The sequence below is a fragment of the Hoplias malabaricus genome, chromosome 3, assembly GCF_029633855.1.
Source record: "Hoplias malabaricus isolate fHopMal1 chromosome 3, fHopMal1.hap1, whole genome shotgun sequence".
In the NCBI taxonomy this organism is placed as follows: domain Eukaryota; kingdom Metazoa; phylum Chordata; class Actinopteri; order Characiformes; family Erythrinidae; genus Hoplias; species Hoplias malabaricus.
Window position 1 is genome coordinate 65,656,417 of NC_089802.1, and position 17,439 is coordinate 65,673,855.

General features: G+C 37.0%; 1 protein-coding gene across 2 annotated transcripts; it reads right to left on the minus strand.

Moving 5' to 3' along the window:
• Nucleotides 1-634: 634 nt before the first annotated feature.
• Nucleotides 635-17,233, minus strand: ppig (peptidylprolyl isomerase G (cyclophilin G)). Of its 2 annotated transcripts, XM_066665324.1 has the most exons (13): nucleotides 17,096-17,233; nucleotides 14,331-14,395; nucleotides 14,121-14,195; nucleotides 13,908-14,015; nucleotides 13,734-13,778; nucleotides 11,743-11,830; nucleotides 11,461-11,490; nucleotides 11,130-11,269; nucleotides 7,657-7,834; nucleotides 7,154-7,369; nucleotides 6,790-6,871; nucleotides 6,552-6,703; nucleotides 635-2,852 (listed from the first exon to the last, which is right to left on the minus strand). In XM_066665324.1, exons 2-13 carry the CDS (start codon nucleotides 14,389-14,391, stop codon nucleotides 1,847-1,849), a joined length of 2,181 nt encoding a protein of 726 aa, XP_066521421.1. In that variant the 5' UTR covers nucleotides 14,392-14,395; nucleotides 17,096-17,233; the 3' UTR covers nucleotides 635-1,846. The 2 variants fall into 2 exon arrangements, with proteins under 2 accessions (XP_066521421.1, XP_066521422.1); XM_066665325.1 differs by lacking the exons at nucleotides 14,331-14,395; nucleotides 17,096-17,233 and having other exon boundaries at nucleotides 11,461-11,536; nucleotides 14,121-14,150.
• Nucleotides 17,234-17,439: the final 206 nt, after the last annotated feature.

Genomic DNA, 17,439 nt, shown 5'->3' on the forward strand with positions numbered 1-17,439 from the left:
AATCACTGTAAGGATCCTCTGACCTGTGCTCTGACCAGTGCTAGCTCAGCACTGCAGAAATTAGTTCCATCCCACCTCCCATTTGATTTCAGGACAGTGCTTTAAAAGTAAATTACATTCTGCCACTGTAGGGGGAGCTCATGAGCAAAAATACCACATCATTCACGAATTATATATGTGCTGAGCCCCAAATAACAATGACAAAGGCTCAACTCTCCCCATTACGGGTCAGTGACTCATTAAAATAATGTTTATGGTAAAATAAATGCTAGCACTTTTTTTTTTTTTTTCAACCTGTGTACAGGCAAAGAGGGTGTTTGCTGAAATTTAGGGTGAAACATGTTAGACATCTTAAGGGGACTTCCATGACATCATCTCTGAATATGCCCAAATCAAATGGATTGACTTACAGGATGTAAGGGGGTGAGACCTGCTGTGCATTTCAGCCCAGTTATAGCTATCATTTTGGTCTTTGGTTTGGTCCAAACTAGTTTTTTCCTCCACGTAAAAATTTAGCTAGATATTATTGAGAAATATGTTACATATGAACACATCTGTTACATGAAATCTGTTTAAAAACATGAACACATGACAGTCAATGAAAACAGCAGCATTCAAGGTTATTCTTAATTTCAGAATCAGTTTTAATTCTAAAGTATGTCTGAAGTGACAGTTGAATCAGGATTTATAACAAACATATAACCTTACAAAAAATCCAAAATACAGATTCCCATCCAGTATCTTTCCCTAAAGATTAAGAATACAGCTCAAGACAGAACCATAGGGAAAGCTAAAACATTAACTATTTTCTTTGAAGATGATTCTTATGACCGTTGCAAACTAAAATTCATTCAATTTGAAAAACAAGCAGGAAAAAAAAATTCTGGCGTCACAATCTGGTGAAGGGAAGGAGGAAAAAAGAGATAAAGTCTAGAAAAAGATGAAGATTACAGCAAATGCAAAGCAGAATTATCCTTGTTCATAAATGTGTTCTTATAGGGCAGGGTTTCAGATGTAGCAACATGACAAGGACAGTTTAAAGGAATACTCCATTTTTAACCCAACTCCTATCTGCTGCATTTTTAGCATATGCTCAGTCACCAGGAACAATAATTACCCAACTACTGGCCAAAATTACAGTATTACCACTTAAACATTTTTGTTCCTTCATAGCAAAGATATAAATATTAGATGAAAATTCTAGCTGCATGTAACACTTTAAACAAATTCAATTAAACTGTTTTCATTAATGGTTTATGTTTTAGCTCAAGTAGAGGAATATCTATGGATTCACTCACTGATGGGAGACATGGAATCTCCTTGTTATCTGAACTCCCACAAATACCATCACAAGTGTAAAAATGTAAATTAGTCTGCAGTTTAATGAACTGTTGGATTGGTCTAACCAAAAAAAAAAAAAAAAAACCTGGCCCCAACAAGACAGCTGTTAATTAAATCCATGTAATTTATTAAAAAACTCCTTAATGAAAGAAATAAAATATAATAGGAAGGATATACAAGCAAAACATACAGCTAGACCAAGGTAGAAAATGAACAATCAGCTGTTAAAAAAACTGAAAAGAAATACTGGTGAATATATTTGCCAGGGTAATGTAAAAGCAGGAGGGGGAGGAATTTAACGGGCAGTTAATGAACCACTATGCCACTTGCTTTTATTATCAATGTGTTTTCAAATGATAGGTTTCTGTTTGTTGTTGTTGTTTTTTTTTAAACACAATTAAACAGGGTGAAATTATTGTCTATGGTTCTAAGCTATACAGCACAAATGCTGAAGACATCAGCTTGAAAACAGTAAAGTATTACTTTAAGAGCATGAATGGGTAGGTCAGTCACTGTCACTAGAGCTTGAGTCCTTTTTCTGATTTCTGTGATGATTTCTGTCTCTCCTGGGGCTGCGTGATTTGTCCTTACCCTTATCTCTGGATTTGGGGCTTTCACTCCTTGTCCTTTTCTTATGTTTATCTCCATCACTGCCTGAGTTGCTGCTCTTGCTGCTGTTTTTCCTTCGTCGTCTGTTTCTCTCACCTCGCTGCAGATCAGTCCTGTCTTTGCTTCTGTGTTTATAACTGGGGCGTTCATTAGAGTCTCTCTCTCTTCCTCTGGTTTCTTTGCGCTTGGTGTCATCATTATTCTTCTTTTTGTCTCTGTCTTCTCCATCTCTCCACTGCTCTTTGCCCTGCTCTCTCTCTCTGCTTTTTGATTTTCGGGATTTTCTGTCTCGGCTGCTGCTGCTTTGTCGCTTATCCCTCCCTCGGCCACGTGATCCTCCTCTTTGGCCACGCCCCTTTGACCTAGACCGTGATGCTCGTCTGGCGTCACGTTCCCGTTCCCGGCTTCGAGACTTTACATGCCGTTCTTCTCTGTAGTTAGACCTTCTACCATTTTCCCATTGTTTTTCTGTCTCTTTTCCATCGCTTTCTGTTGGTTTGGTCCTCTCCTTGCTTTTGTACTTCTCTCGCTCTTTCCCTTTTTTCTCCTTCTCTGTATCATCTTTGTCCTTGTCCTTTCTCTCTTTGCTGCTTGATCGGACCCCTTTATCATCCATTTTGCTGTGCTTGTCATCTCTATCAACTTTTCTCTCTTTGCTTTTGCTGTGACTTCGGCCCTTTCTCTTTTCTGTTTCGCCTTCTGTCTTTTTCTGTACATCTCTCTCTCTACTCTTCGAGCGATGTCTGCCAGCTTTCTTATCTTTGCTTTTGGACGGACTTTTCGATTTGTTTCTCTTGCTCTCTTTCTTTACCCTCTCTGAATTTCTTCTCTCTCGCTCAACATTCAGCTTCTCTGCTTCTTTTGGATCTGCAGCATCCAACTTTTCCTTTGACATGTCGCCTCTGTAAAAGTTAAATTATTCAAAATTGCTTAAAAATATAATAATGTAATTTTACATTATGCAAACATCAATAGATCATGCAGCATTAGGTAAATTTGTCACATTTTACTATATGATTCTACAGGTAAAATTCTACCGGGTTCATAATGAAATCTTAAATTTCATCATACTTGGTCTCAGAATTAAGTAGTTTGTAGAGTAGAAGTTCTGATATTTTCTGTTCTTAGTGACAGAGGATTAGTGCTTTAAAAGTGCATCTCATAAAAGAGATGACTGATGACAAATTTACATTTACATAATTATAAATACAGTCATCATTTAACATCATCATTGGTTTTAAATTAAAAAAAAAAATCAAAAACATGATTTTAAGGTTTTATACTTGATGTCTTTGACCTACGAATGATCATTATTAAATGCAGGCTAAGAGCAATATTTTAGAATTAGCAGCTTTCATTCCCTCAACATTGTTGAGGTGTTGTTTTGCAGCAATACTCTCTCATTTTGTCCCACTTGAAACAATAATTACATTTAAGTTACATGTTGGAGATATATTACATTTAATGTAGTTGTTCAAGATGGATTTGAATATTATTTTATGTTCGGTTCACTGAAGAAATATCAAAATGTCTTTTTAAACAGGTCTAGGATGAGGAGATGAGGCAGCGTGTAGGCCTGATTTACAGGCCTTTTTTGAAGTAGGGAATGGGGATGCAGAAATGATCAATCAGGGTCTATAAAAGTGAAGAAATGTACTGATTATTCAACCAGTACATTAATACAAATAAAGAGCAATATTAATTACTCTCTGGTGGATGGGGGGCAGTGGGGATCGGAGGAGCTATACACTGCACTGGCAACAAATACTTCAAAGTCAGTGGATCTGGGTGTGAGGGCATCTGTGTTGAGGCAGCAGGATGGGCAGAAGATTTCCCAGACTGGGGGGATTCTGGGGTCCAGGGGAAAGTGTAGCCCTGGGGGGAATGATCCTATATAGGATCCTAAACACTTGAAAAACCTTTTGCATGATGAAAGTTTCTTCAGATTGATAGAGAATATGCCGTAGAAGGTTTTATATTTTATATATATATAGTATATTTTAGAAAAGGGTTCTATATGGCACCCAAAAAAAATTGTTCTATTATAATTATTTCAAGTTTATAACAATAGAGGAACCCTTTATGGTGCCATATAGAACCATCTATAGCACATTTTCCATTAATCTGAAGAACACTCATGATGCAAAATCCTTTAATCATGCTATATATATATATATATATATATATATATATATATATATAATTCACATATTCAGGGCTTTACATAGAACCATTTTGTTTACTAAAGGGGTACTGTAAAACCATCACTAAGTGTGAAATTAGGGCATAAATATATAGCAGTTGTTTTCTTACAGAATTCCCACTTTCCACAAACAAATCATAAAGACAGGATATAACTAGCAATTTAAATGTACCATTTGTGTGTGTATATTAATATCTATGAAAAAGATGCTATCAAGTTGGTATACACTACAAATACAGGTGTATACAAATATCTCTCAAAATATAATCAAAAAGTTAATTTTAGTAATTCAATTCTAAAAGTGAAACTATTCACTAAAAACAGTGGTCTATTTCAAGTGTTTCTTTCTTTTAATGTTGGTGATTATGGCTTAAAATATTATCTCAGAACATTTGCATGTTATATCAAACCAATTTAAAAATATATTTTTAAAAAAGGTTGGCCTAATGAAAAGTATGTACAGTATATGCACTCAATACTTGAAGCTCCTTTTGCATGAATTAATGCGACATGGCATGGAGGTGAACAGCCTGTCGCACTGCTGAGGTGTTATGGAGACCCAGGTTGCTTTGATAGTGGCCTTCACCTTGTCTGCATTGTTGGGTCTGGTGTCTCATCTTCCTCTTGAAAATTCTGAGGTTTAGGTCAGGTGGGTTTGCTGGCCAATAAAGCAGTGATACTGTGGTTATTAAACCAAGTATTGGTACTTTTTCGTAGTGTGGACAGGTGCCAAGTCCTGCTGGAAAATGAAATCTGCATCTCCATAAAGCTTTTCAGCAGAGGGAAGCAGGAATTGTTCTAAAATGTAGATGGTAGGTAGATGGCTGCACTGTCTTTTGGCTTGATATAACACAGTGGACCAACACCAGCAGATGATATGGCTCCACAAACTTTCACTGATTGTTTAAACTTCACACTCAACCTCAAGCTGCTTGGTTTGTGTGCCTCTCCACTTTTCCCCACAGACTCTGGGACCTTGATTTCCAAATGAAATGAAAAACTTTACTTTAATCTGAAAACAAAAGTTTTCCACTGAGCAACAGTCCTGTCCTCTTTCTCCTTGGCTTCTGGCATTGTCTGTCTCTGAATCATGAGTGGCTTGACACAAGGAATGCAAAAGTTGTAGCCAATGTCCTGGATACATCTGTGTGGTGGCTCTTGAAGCACTGACTCCAGCAGCAGTCCACCCCTTGTGAATCTCCCCCAAATTCTTGATAATCTTTTCACAGGTTATCCGTTGTTTGTGCCTATTTTTAACCACACATTTTCCTTCCACATAACTTTCCAATAATATGCTTGGATACAGCATTCTGTACAGCCAGCTTTTTTAACAATAACCTTGACCCATGACTGTGTTGCCAACTGAACAAGACGAAGGGACTATTTTAAAGGCTTAGGAAACATTTGTAGGTGTTTTGTGTTAATTATTCAAATTTTCTGAGATAATGACTTTTGGGTTTTCAATGGCTGTAAGCCATAATCATCAACATTAAAAGAAATAAATGCTTGAAATAGATCACTCTGTGTGCTATGAATCTATATGAGTTTCACTTTTTGAACTGAATTACTGAAATAAATAAAATAAATAATAAAAAGTACTTGTGTGCTGAATTTGTAATTTATTGAGATGCACCTGTATATATCAGAAGAGACAGAACACTATAGTATATATTCTTCAGTAATTGATAGTTACTATTATTTAGAGAAAAAAAATAAAAAAAATAAAAACAAAGTTAACACAGCCGGGTTTAAGACCCACCTCATTGACGGTTTTATATATATATATATATATATATATATACACATACACATATATATATATATATTTTTTTAAACACTTCAATGATACTTAATATATATTTTTTATAATAAATAAAAAAAATTGTTACAAAATAATAATTGCCTATTATCATTTATTTTATTTTAAAATAATTTAAGTATGCATTCATTTTTAATTTAAATAACGTTATTCTTTTTGCTGCTGGTTGTATATGATTACATTACGAATGTGATTACATTGCGAATGATTTAGGTCACAACTCTCATTATTTTACAAATATGTGAGATTTTGCAAGTCAGACCAAACACATCTGAAACCATCGTAGTTCGAACTATGGTGGATTAAACCATCATGGTTCAAACTACTGTGGTAGTGATAAAGTACGATGGTTTAGGGAAACATTTGGACTTCAGATGTTGGTTAGTTTAACAATGCATCGTACCAAGACAACATGGAGGCTGAACTGACATTGGTTTCAAAACTAGATATATACAACTCCTCATTTGAAAGCAGCTGCGACAATACTAATGCTCTTGAAATATGAAACTTCTGAACCAACATGACGCACTGCGCAAATCAAAAACCTCCCCAGGGGTGTAGAATTTGTATCAGTCTTACTTGTCTCCTTTTATCCAGCGGTCCTGGGTGATCTGTGTATATGGTTTGGCCTTTTGTGTTCTCTGCATTTCCCGTCTCCAGTGGGGGGGGGTTTCACTGCGTCGAAACCTGTCCCATGAGCGAGACCGAGACCGAGAAGGAGTTCTGTAGCGCTACAAAAGAAAAATTTAAGCTAATAAGCTGGAAAAGTTAGAGTAAAACTCAAATCATACTGACAACTAACACAGATTTATCTTACCCTGGGTCCTCTTCCTTTAATCCTTCGTCCCGATCTAGTCATAACCAATCTAGTGCGATTTGGTCTTGCGTTCCCCATGGGTCTGAAACACAGTATCTCTAATAAAACCAGATAGCAATATTTTCTCTAATATCTATCCATGATAAATTTTACCCACCTATCCATGCTTTGCAGAAACACAAACTGCGACAAAAAATATTAGGGAAAAACACCTAATATTTCAAATGTCTGCTGGAAAACTTTATAGGGTATAACTTTACTCATCTGTACAAGAATAACCATGTATGGAGGAGGGAAGGGGAGAAGAAAAAAAAAAAAAAAAAAAAAAAAAAAAAAAACAACACACGAAGAGGTCAGTACTCACCTGTCCCTGTCTCGTTCTCTCGCTCTTGGCCTCTCTTCTCCGGAGTCCTCTTTGTGTTTTTCTTTTCCATGCTCCTCTTTGGGTTGCTGCTGCTGCTGCTGCTGGGAAATCTGCCGCATAAGAAAGCGATTCTCTGGGATGGGTGGGACTTCTTCTGGACAGATGGAGGAAACAGGCTGTTGAGCCTCTGCCTCCTCTGCCTCTTCATGATCAGAACTACAGAGGGGAAGAACACTTTTATTGTGTGATAATATTACTGAAGTCAGGTATTACTTGAAGACAAGACATTTACATTTAAAAATCCCAAAACTGCAGTTTTCCCTTTCACACAATTTTAATAATTCTATTTGGTTTCACTGTACAAACAATATATGATTGTAAATGCATTGGATGTGACTATAAGTAAAATCTTTTTACAATCATTTTAATGAAAGTTTTGCATGCGTTTCATTTTTACCTATAAATCTAGTTTCATAAAAAAGGTGCACAATTCACATACGAACCACTTCTTTTTGTGTTTCTGTTCTTTCTTTTTCTTCTTTTGTTCCTTTTTACGTTTCTTTTTCTGTTTCTTCTCCTCCTTGTCCGACTCTTCAGATTCAGACGAGGATTCTGAGGTGGAGGAAGAATCATCACTGCTTTCGCTGGACGACTGCTGTTTCTTCTTCTTCTCTTTCTTAGCTGACACACCCAAAAAATAGAACTTCATGAACACCCACAGATACAGGTGCTGGTCATAAAATTAGAATATCATGAAAAAGTTGATTTATTTCAGTAATTCCATTAAAAAGTGAACATTGTATGCTATACTCATTCATTACACACAGACTGATATATTTCAATTTGATGATTATAACGATTATCTAATGAAAACCCCAAATTCAGTATCTCAGAAAATTAGAATATTGTGAAAAGGTTCAATATTGAAGACACCTGGTGTCACACTCTAATCAGTGAATTAACCCAAAACACCTGCAAAGGCCTTTAAATGGTCTTTCAATCTAGTTCTGTAGACTACACAATCATAGGGAAGAATGCTGACTTGACAGTTGTCCAAAATACGACCACTGATGCCTTACACAAGCAGAGCAAGACACAAAAGATCTTCCAGCTCATATGCCCCTGATTGTTGGACTGTTTTTTGCCACCTTTGTGGTGTGATTCAGACAGGAAATCACAAAACTGTCAAGTTCATCAGTCCCCCCATTAATGAATCCTGAAAAAAACAGGGTTGGAGAGTTACATTTAGTCAGGATACACTGATTTGGAATGTTTGGGGCTGAACGTATAATCAGTAATTAGCACCTTGTAGTAGCCAATATTGATAATAATTTTATCTTTTTGTATTTACAGCTAATTTACATTGGATTAAAGAAAAACAAATTCTTTCTAATTATAGATTGTCATAGGAGAAGCGTTCAGTATTTGTACATTTCTGTACATTTTAATTTTATCTTTTATATTTATTAATTGTAGTTAATTTATATTTTTATGAAATATTTACTGCTGATTCTACATGAATGGTTTCTAGAGGGTGCTAATTAGTGTGGCACCGGGTTTGCTTTGGAGAGTGAGGGAGAGAGCGACAAAGTGGCTCAGAGCAAGGGAGAGTGAGCACGTATTAGTTTTTTCATTGTGTTACAATAATAAATTCTGATGCGGAATTACTATCTATTTTCATGTGTATATATATATATATATATATATACACATACATACAAACGCACACACACACACAAATAAAAGAGGGGCTCCTGTACTGGTAATTAAGAGTACCTTTGAGAGCATCTGCTGTGTATGTGTGTACAGAGCGTCTCTGACATTTTAAATTAGATTTCACCCTTAAAACTGACAACAAAATGGAAATTCGTCATAATGACTGAGATTTTAAACCCAAAGACTGTTCTCTGCACAAATTGTAAAAAACACCCACACTTCAGGCATATTTACAGGCGCAAGCACAAAAAAGGTGCCAAATTATAGGCTGTAACATCGGCTAAAATTCCAATATCTGACCAATAACGATAACTAAAATATCCACATATCGGCAGTCGATATATTGCTGATATAATTCGATCAGACTTTTGCCATATTGCGATTGTGCCGTAAGCGCGAGCTTCTGACGTAGACATGACTTCAGCTCAAGCTAAAACTGGAGGATAGATGTATTGATATGTTCCATCGTATTTTTTTCTACCCAATTTTGAAATTGACCATATTCGTTACATCAAGTATGAAGAGGCTACGCAGGTTTCCATCTGAATACGTTTAAAATAGGGCATAAATCTCCTGTTCAGCTCTTCTTCTTCTCTCTCACGTGTGCACCAACGTACACATGCGCATACACACCACACTGTCCTGACATTGTTCATGTATGCGACTGGAGCAGTTCTCAGCACATTTATTGCAGGTAGTGATCAACTGATATGGGTTTTGTATTTTTTTTTTAATAGACAAAACTACCTCAATATCCACATTGATATCATCAGACTTCGCATGTATTTCAGTTTTTTTAAAACAGTAAATCAGAGAGTATTCGTGTTTATGTAAAATCCCCACTGTGTCTCTCCACTGTTGAGCTGAACGGTGGAGTACGCATGCATAAAACAGAGAGCACGCACAGAACTCAGAGCTCACACGCAAAAGTCATAAAGCACAAACGTCAGAACTGGATATTTTATTTGCAAGTTATACGTTATGTTTGAGAGGATTTTTTTGTGCGATTCTTTTTGACACAAATCTGATTCCGTAGTAACTGCGAGTAAGTCAACAAAGGACAAAAATGAAACCAGTGGTAAAGCTTTAATTCCGAAAAAGGGTGTTGTTAAGGACATGACTTGTTTGAGACACGCTGCTCCCCCTCAGCTGGAGGAAGGGGCAGATACTCCACGGCTCCTAAACAGAGAATGCGCTTCTCGTTGGTCATCTCTTATTTAGCCAATTAGCAGCAGCTTAGATGCAGGCACTTTGTTTCTTAATGTGAGGTAAATACTCAATATTTAAAAGGTGTGTATTGGGATGGGGAAAAAAAACATGATCGGGACATCGCTATTACTTAGACATACAATTTGATAATGCAGCATGTTCTTTTTGGTGTTAAAAATAAACACTAATACTTTGCCATTATAGTTTGTTATGGTTTTCATAATATTCAATGTTTCAATATTCAATATTCTGTATTTCAAATATCACCATTTAAGACATAATTGTTATGAGTTTTTTTTTGGTCATATTGCCCTGCCCTAATGCCTGGTATATCTACTCTGATAACCAGCTATACCAGGGAGAAGCTTGAAAATGCTGGTAGCAGAACATAGCATAGAACAAAATAGATGTAAAATGTGGCCAAGTGTGGCAATCCGTGTATTACCAGAACGAGCTACTTCACTTTGGAGGTATATGTAAGTGATTTCTGTAAAACGGTTTGAAAAATAAACACTGAATGCACTTCTCACTGGTTGTCAGTCAATGCACACCAGATTTTTGTCAGTGACTTGTATTTGGCCAATCAGCAGCCAAGTTAGCAGTCTATAATTTAGTACTGCAGTCAATGGAGTCACAGTCCCTCCTACAGGGGTTTGTTTTGCGGTGGTGCTGAAAAACAGGGAAGCTTAACTTACAGCTCTGGTTTTGTATATATAACTTACTTTAGCACCATTTTTGGAGAGACTTTTGTTTCTCCCTTAACACGTGAGGGCAAGAATTGACAATAATTGACTGACTGACTTTATACATAAAATTACACTTACACAAAATTATACATCACTTGAAACCTGACAATGAAATAGTACAGAAATTTTTACATTGTCAATACAGCACTTGACTGATTTCCGCTGTTCAGGAAGACTAGAGATGTTCTGTTTCTTGTGACAGGGCCAATGCTTCGATTTTTTTCAAATGAATCCTAATGCTTAGGAAGTCTTTAACTTCTACACATTGAAAGCAAAACCAGACGTGAGGGAAAAACCTAAAGCACCTTTGGATTTTGGAATGAGCTCTCCACAGTTCAGCACCTTAACCTCTGCGTAGGGTCGGCTGTTTGCGTCCGTCTTCTGACTTTCAATTACCCGAATCACGTCCTGGCCTGAGATCACCTGACCAAACACCACATGAATTCTGGAAAGAAGGGGAAAGAATGTGGGATTAACATGCTATAGGCAGAATACACTTCTGGAACATATATGAAAAATGTTCACAACAGTAAAAACTATAGGCCAATGTGATACACCATAGTGTTTAAAATTTAATATACATTACTGTGTAATTCGTTAAATAATACTCAATCACACAAAGACATTAAACCTTACCCATCCAGGTGAGGAGTAGGTTTTGTAGTTCTATGGTCAGGGACACAAAACAGTGAGGCAGAATGTAAATACAAATCTAACAAACACAAAAACAGTGATTACTGCACACATCCTACACCATCACATGATCATTAGCGTTTCAACAATGCTTGGAGAGCCCTTATCTGTATATTGAATGTATGGTAAATGAAATACTAAAATATACATCACATTAACAAACAGAAGAAGTCAGAACTTATAAATACTCTTCAGGGTGGCCCACTAAACCTTCTGTTGACTCACATAAAAAACTGAGAGCCATTGGTGTCTTTGCCTCTGTTTGCCATAGACAGCAGGAACTCCTTATTATGTTTGATAGAGAAGCTCTCATCTAGAAAACAGACAAGCAGAGAGGTACTGCTTAACTTGCAGGTCAACTCTTTGCTGGTCCAACATTTTAAAATGCATAAATGTAAAAGAGGGCTGGGCTGTAAGGCAAAAACAAAATATATTTCTACAGTGTTTGATAACTTGGAACAACAAATATATCAGCAACTTATATATTTTTTTTAAAGTATAACAACATAATGATATACTGCAATTCGCATTATACAGTTAGGCAGGGAATATTCCACAAAGCAGGATTTCAGTTTAGCCAGATATCTTAAGATGATATCTATTGGACAGTTTTCAACTTTGGGCTTAAAGGCTAAGCACCAACTATATGAAAATGTCAAACAAATAATTACAGTGGACTTTGAGTTTCTAACTTGTGTTTATTGATAGTCAGAAAACATGTTATTTCTTACTAATTCAAGGAATAAGGTTTAAAGGCCGTTGGTTCACCCCACAACGGTGTTCGGAAACTCTAATAGGCATCTTGCATGTGACGTAGATGGTGGACTCTAGAAGTCGCACTTAATTGAATGCAAAATGATGAAAAGGTGTGTTGTCTTTGGCTGCAATAATTCAATATACAGTGGGACATCTGTGCACAAATGGCCCAAACATCCCAAAATATCCAGAAAATGGACCAAATTTAAACGGACACTTTGGAAAGGACCATCTGCTAACTCTGTTATCTATAGTGCTCATTTCACGCCCGAAGATTACCACAATTATGGGATGTGGAAAGCCGGGCTTACACGACGAATGGATCTTAAGACTGGCGCTTTTCCAAAAATATGGGCATGAAAGGAAACCAACAAAAGGTGTTCAAGAACCTCTGTATACATGGAGGTAAACAGGGTAAGTACACGTACTTCGCCTGTTTTAGTTGGTGTTAGTTAACGTTAGCTTGACTTGCTAAACTCGGTGGCTCAGATTATACTAGGCTTCGTGTGCTAGTTGCATTACGAAAGTTTATAGTGTCGGATGAATTTGAGTCACATTTACAACAATAACGGTACCTCTAAATTTTAGTTTAGCATAATGTTGGTTATTTAGCTAGCTAGATACTGTTTACACGTCGGATGAACTGATTTTGTGTGTGTGTGGTTTGATAAAATTCCTTACATTACAGGCTCTTTCAAGAGAGTCACAGTCCAACACGGTTTGCACAGCAGTAGATTCTACTTTAGAGAGTATGGCGACTGCTGTACCTGTGGAGAGTCCTGGAGTGGAAGATGCTGGGTGTGAGGGACTTAACGCTACCTCTGGGTCTGGTTGGTTGTTGCTCTCGGGTGCAGATTCTTCTCCTTCTGGCTCAAATCTAAATGGTTTAATTTCGTTGTTATAATACCCACTCACCCCCACTCTCACTTCAGATTCACCTTCTTCATCAAACTCAGAAATATCATCGGAATCTGAAGAACCAGCACTTGAAAATTCGCAGTCCAAGTCAGTCATAATGGTATTTTACTGCGGCGTTGTTCAGTTGTCCACCAGTGACGTCACGGTTGCGTTCAAGAATTTCCGTAGTGAGCTAGGGTTTTTCGTCAATTTAATAAAATTATCAGTTTTAAAGCAAATTAAGCATGCTATTTTCATTTTAATTCATACTTATATAGGTCAGTAACTAAGATAATGTGAAATATTCATTGAGGTTCATTAAGTGGTGCTTAGCCTTTAAGTTAGCTGGCAAATTGAGAAATCCTGTTTTGTGTAACAGCCCTCAGGACTGCTTAATCTATCTTGGACCCTCTGCATCATTGCGATCCATATTAATAAAACATTTAACATACTGAAATAACCAAATTATATTGTCATATTTGTCTGTCCTAACAGTAGTGTTATTTCTGTGAAGATCAGTAAATAATCAAAAATACAATTAAATTACAAATGTAAAACGGTACCTTCGAAAAATCCTCCGTATATAGATTCACCACCTCTGCCATTTCCTAAAGGAGAAACATTATGGCTATGATTACAGAACAGTTGTTTTTAAACATATACTGCCAAACAATATTATGTAATTTGGTTCACACAGACAGGCAACAATACAGGGCAGTTTAAACTGAGGACACTACCTTCACTGAAGTCTCCTCCTTGTATCATGAAGTCCTTCACTATCCTGTGGAACAGGCATCCTTTGTAGTGCAAAGGTTTTTGGGTAGTTTTGCCAACCCCCTTTTCACCTTAAAAAAAGAAAACAAATCAAATTCAAGTTTCTTTGAGTGAAGTTTGATTTTATTAAAATCACAATGGAACATATTAAAATCAAAAGGGCTTTGGTGACTAACCCGTGCACAAACAGCGGAAGTTCTCACATGTCTTGGGACATACATCAGAGAAAAGTTCAATGACAACTCGCCCAGCTTAAGTAAAAAGAAGGTGAGGTTAGCCAAAATTAGAACAATTATAGGGCAATGTGAATAGTTGTTGAGGCTTAGTACATAATCTCTCCTACTTTTAATTATAATATACAATACAGAAAAGATTTGTATTAATACCAAGTTTATTGCTGATGCCAATGTCAAAGAAGCAGCGAGGCCGCTGCACCTTCACTCCCATATTTCTGTCAGAAAAAAAGCAAAGAAAACAGTTAACAGATCTACAACAAAAACTGAAAAATGAACTAACAAAAACTTTATAATCTACGTTTCCTTGTCAAATGATTTTCCAAAACAAATAATTTATGCTTTTAACTGTGGTGTACTGTGGGATTTCTTTTCTGTACCTGTCATTTTTATAGATGTCCCTTAAAATATATTTAATTATATTTACAGAGCGCTTTACAGCTAGGCGACACGCTGGCGCAGCAGGTACTGTCACAGTCACAAAGCTCCAAGGACCTGGAGGTTGTGGGTTTGAGTCCCACTCCGGGTGAATGTCTGTGAGGAGTTTGGTGTGTTCTCCCTGTGTCTGCGTGGGTTTCCTCCGGGTGACTGTCTGTGAGGAGTGTGGTGTGTTCTCCCTGTGTCTGCGTGGGTTTCCTCCAGGTGACTGTCAGTGAGGAGTGTGGTGTGTTCTCCCTGTGTCAGCGTGGGTTTCCTCCAGGTGACTGTCAGTGAGGAGTGTGGTGTGTTCTCCCTGTGTCAGCGTAGGTTTCCTCTGGGTGACTGTCTGTGAGGAGTGTGGTGTGTTCTCCCTGTGTCTGCGTGGGTTTCCTCCGGGTGACTGTCTGTGAGGAGTGTGGTGTGTTCTCCCTTTGTCTGCGTGGGTTTCCTCCGGGTGCTCCGGTTTCCTTCCACGGTCCAAAAACACACATTGGTAGGTGGATTGGCGACTCAAAAGTGTCCGTAGGGGTGTGTGTGTGTGAATGTGTGTGTTGCCCTGTGAAGGACTGGCGGCCTCTCCAGGTTGTGTTCCTGCCTTGCGCACCAATTCATTTCATACAGACTTTACAAGTTACCCTCTAGGCTGACACCACATGAATGAACTGAACTGTAGTATCATGTTTGAGGACTCGTACGGTCTACATTTAAACATTTTAGTACAAATCTTCAAACATTCAGAAAAACAACAAATAAATTTGTAAACATTTGCTTATTTTGTAAATAACCATAACTTACTAAGATTCTTACATTGTATAAAAAACATTTAGAACATTATTTAGATGTTTTATATCCAAACCAATCCTGCATGACTGAAGTCACACGTCTTTTGAGCAAATTTTTTTTAATGCAGAGCAAATTTCCACTGCACCTGTCGCTGTGCCTAAATGACTCACATAATGAATGTATGCCATATTACATGCAACTGCATGATATCATTAAGTCTGAGTATCATGATGATAAATATTCTGAAATATTTTAACCCTAGCTTCCTCTCACCAGTTGTCATGCATATCACTCTACACATTTACTTATCTCCCTTCGAAATAAACAAGGAACTACTAGCATTATAATTTTATAATTATAATAATTAACCACAGGATGTCATTGTGATTAATACAAATACATTTTTGATTCAAAAACAAACTTGAGTCACTGAATTAACTGGGATACGCTGCATAGCACGAGAAGCAGTTGGTTAACAAAAAAAATAAAATAAAATAAAACAACAATTTTATTTGACAAGTTTATGGCCGTATGCTGTGCTTTGCTTAAGTGCCCTAGTGTTATTATGAAACCACTAACCATAACATAAATCTTGTGAACTGAATATGAAATGTATATGCTACATTAAAAGCTGTATTCATATGTTGCACACCACATCTTGCCATAAGAAAGAATGAAATACTACAATTATGAGTCTTTTTATTTGTGCAGCAATATTGATTGGTGCTCTGCTGAAGCAGGCTAAATACGTAGTTCACTGGAACAGAATTAAGATGCAAATACAACAGGTAACAGATATGTCAGCGTAACATTCAAAATAGTGATATGCCTAAATTTAAATAAAAGAATATGGAAATATATAAACAACGAATGCAAAAGCAGACACACTGGTCACAAAAGCGCTGTCACGTGGTGAAATTTTTTTTCTACCCCAGCTTCACTTCAGACTGTGTTGGTATGTCTATTCTCACGATGTGTGTTTATAATATTGTTATAATCGTGTAGAACATGTCTATTTTTAATGCTTAATGAATGATGGTCCTATGAAACACAGGCGTTATCTGTAGCCTGTTTTAATGAAACAAACATAACAAAAATGTTGTTCACATTGTAGTGTTGAATGGCTCAAAATTCAAGCCTAATGATGGATATGACCGGGTTTAAGTTCCACGAGTAAAAAAGAGGGCAACACATGTTATAGTCCCTGCGAGACTATTCGTTTATCGGTGTGTTTGGAGCGAACAGAGAACGAGCTGTGTCCTAAAATATAGCGAACACTACCCACCCGATGTGCCAGTATGTAGTGCCCATTCTCTATATTCAGCTGGAACCTATTGCTCTAATGATAAGTATTTTAATTCCGGGTCTTGCTCCTGTCCATTAGATTCAGGTTTATTTAATTCACTCTCCTAGGTTCAAGCCAATTCATTTGTCCCGCCAATCTCCGATAAACCACGACCAAACTGTGAGGTCTTATTTTTTGTCCTCCGCGCGCTGAGCGTTATTAATATTCAACAAACCACACAGTCTTTCCGAGTTTAAAAGCTCACTGTATCAATTAAGAGATTATGATAATAAAAATCCTGTGCTAATGCTAAAGCTAACAGCACTAGCTAGTTCTCCACTAAGGCCTTGTGAAGGAAACTACAAAATGATATTAAAATCTCACTCGTTTTCTGAAGATGAAGTTGCATTTTTACTTAAACCACACTCACCTGCGTTCTACCCGAGCGTGGAACAGAAAAAACCGATTAAAAAGAACAGTATTAAGCGGAAAGCCAACCGCGTTTACATTCACCACCTTTCAGAAGATGGCGCTCTGAAGGACGGTGGTGCATTATGGGTAATGAGACCTCGCCCCCTCCTACACAAGCACGCTCAGAGAGACGATCATAAGAATCCCAATTAAAAAAAAAGACATTAGGTTAAAAAGTGATTTTAGAACATATTCTGTATTTGATATTTAAAACAACGCGCGCGCGCGCACACACACACACACACACTATATTTAATGTGTTATCTTAATAACTTAATTTCTTTATTACTATTTTTGTAAAAT

Coding starts and splice junctions, on each gene's coding strand:
- ppig (XM_066665324.1), bottom strand. CDS start 14,391: ATGGGAGTGAAGGTGCAGCGGCCTCGCTGCTTCTTTGACATTGGCATC. Junction 14,196..14,330: donor TGGCATCAGCAATAAACTTG/GTATTAATACAA, acceptor TTTTTACTTAAG/CTGGGCGAGTTGTCATTGAA. Junction 11,831..13,733: donor ATACGGAGGATTTTTCGAAG/GTACCGTTTTAC, acceptor TCTGTTTTCTAG/ATGAGAGCTTCTCTATCAAA.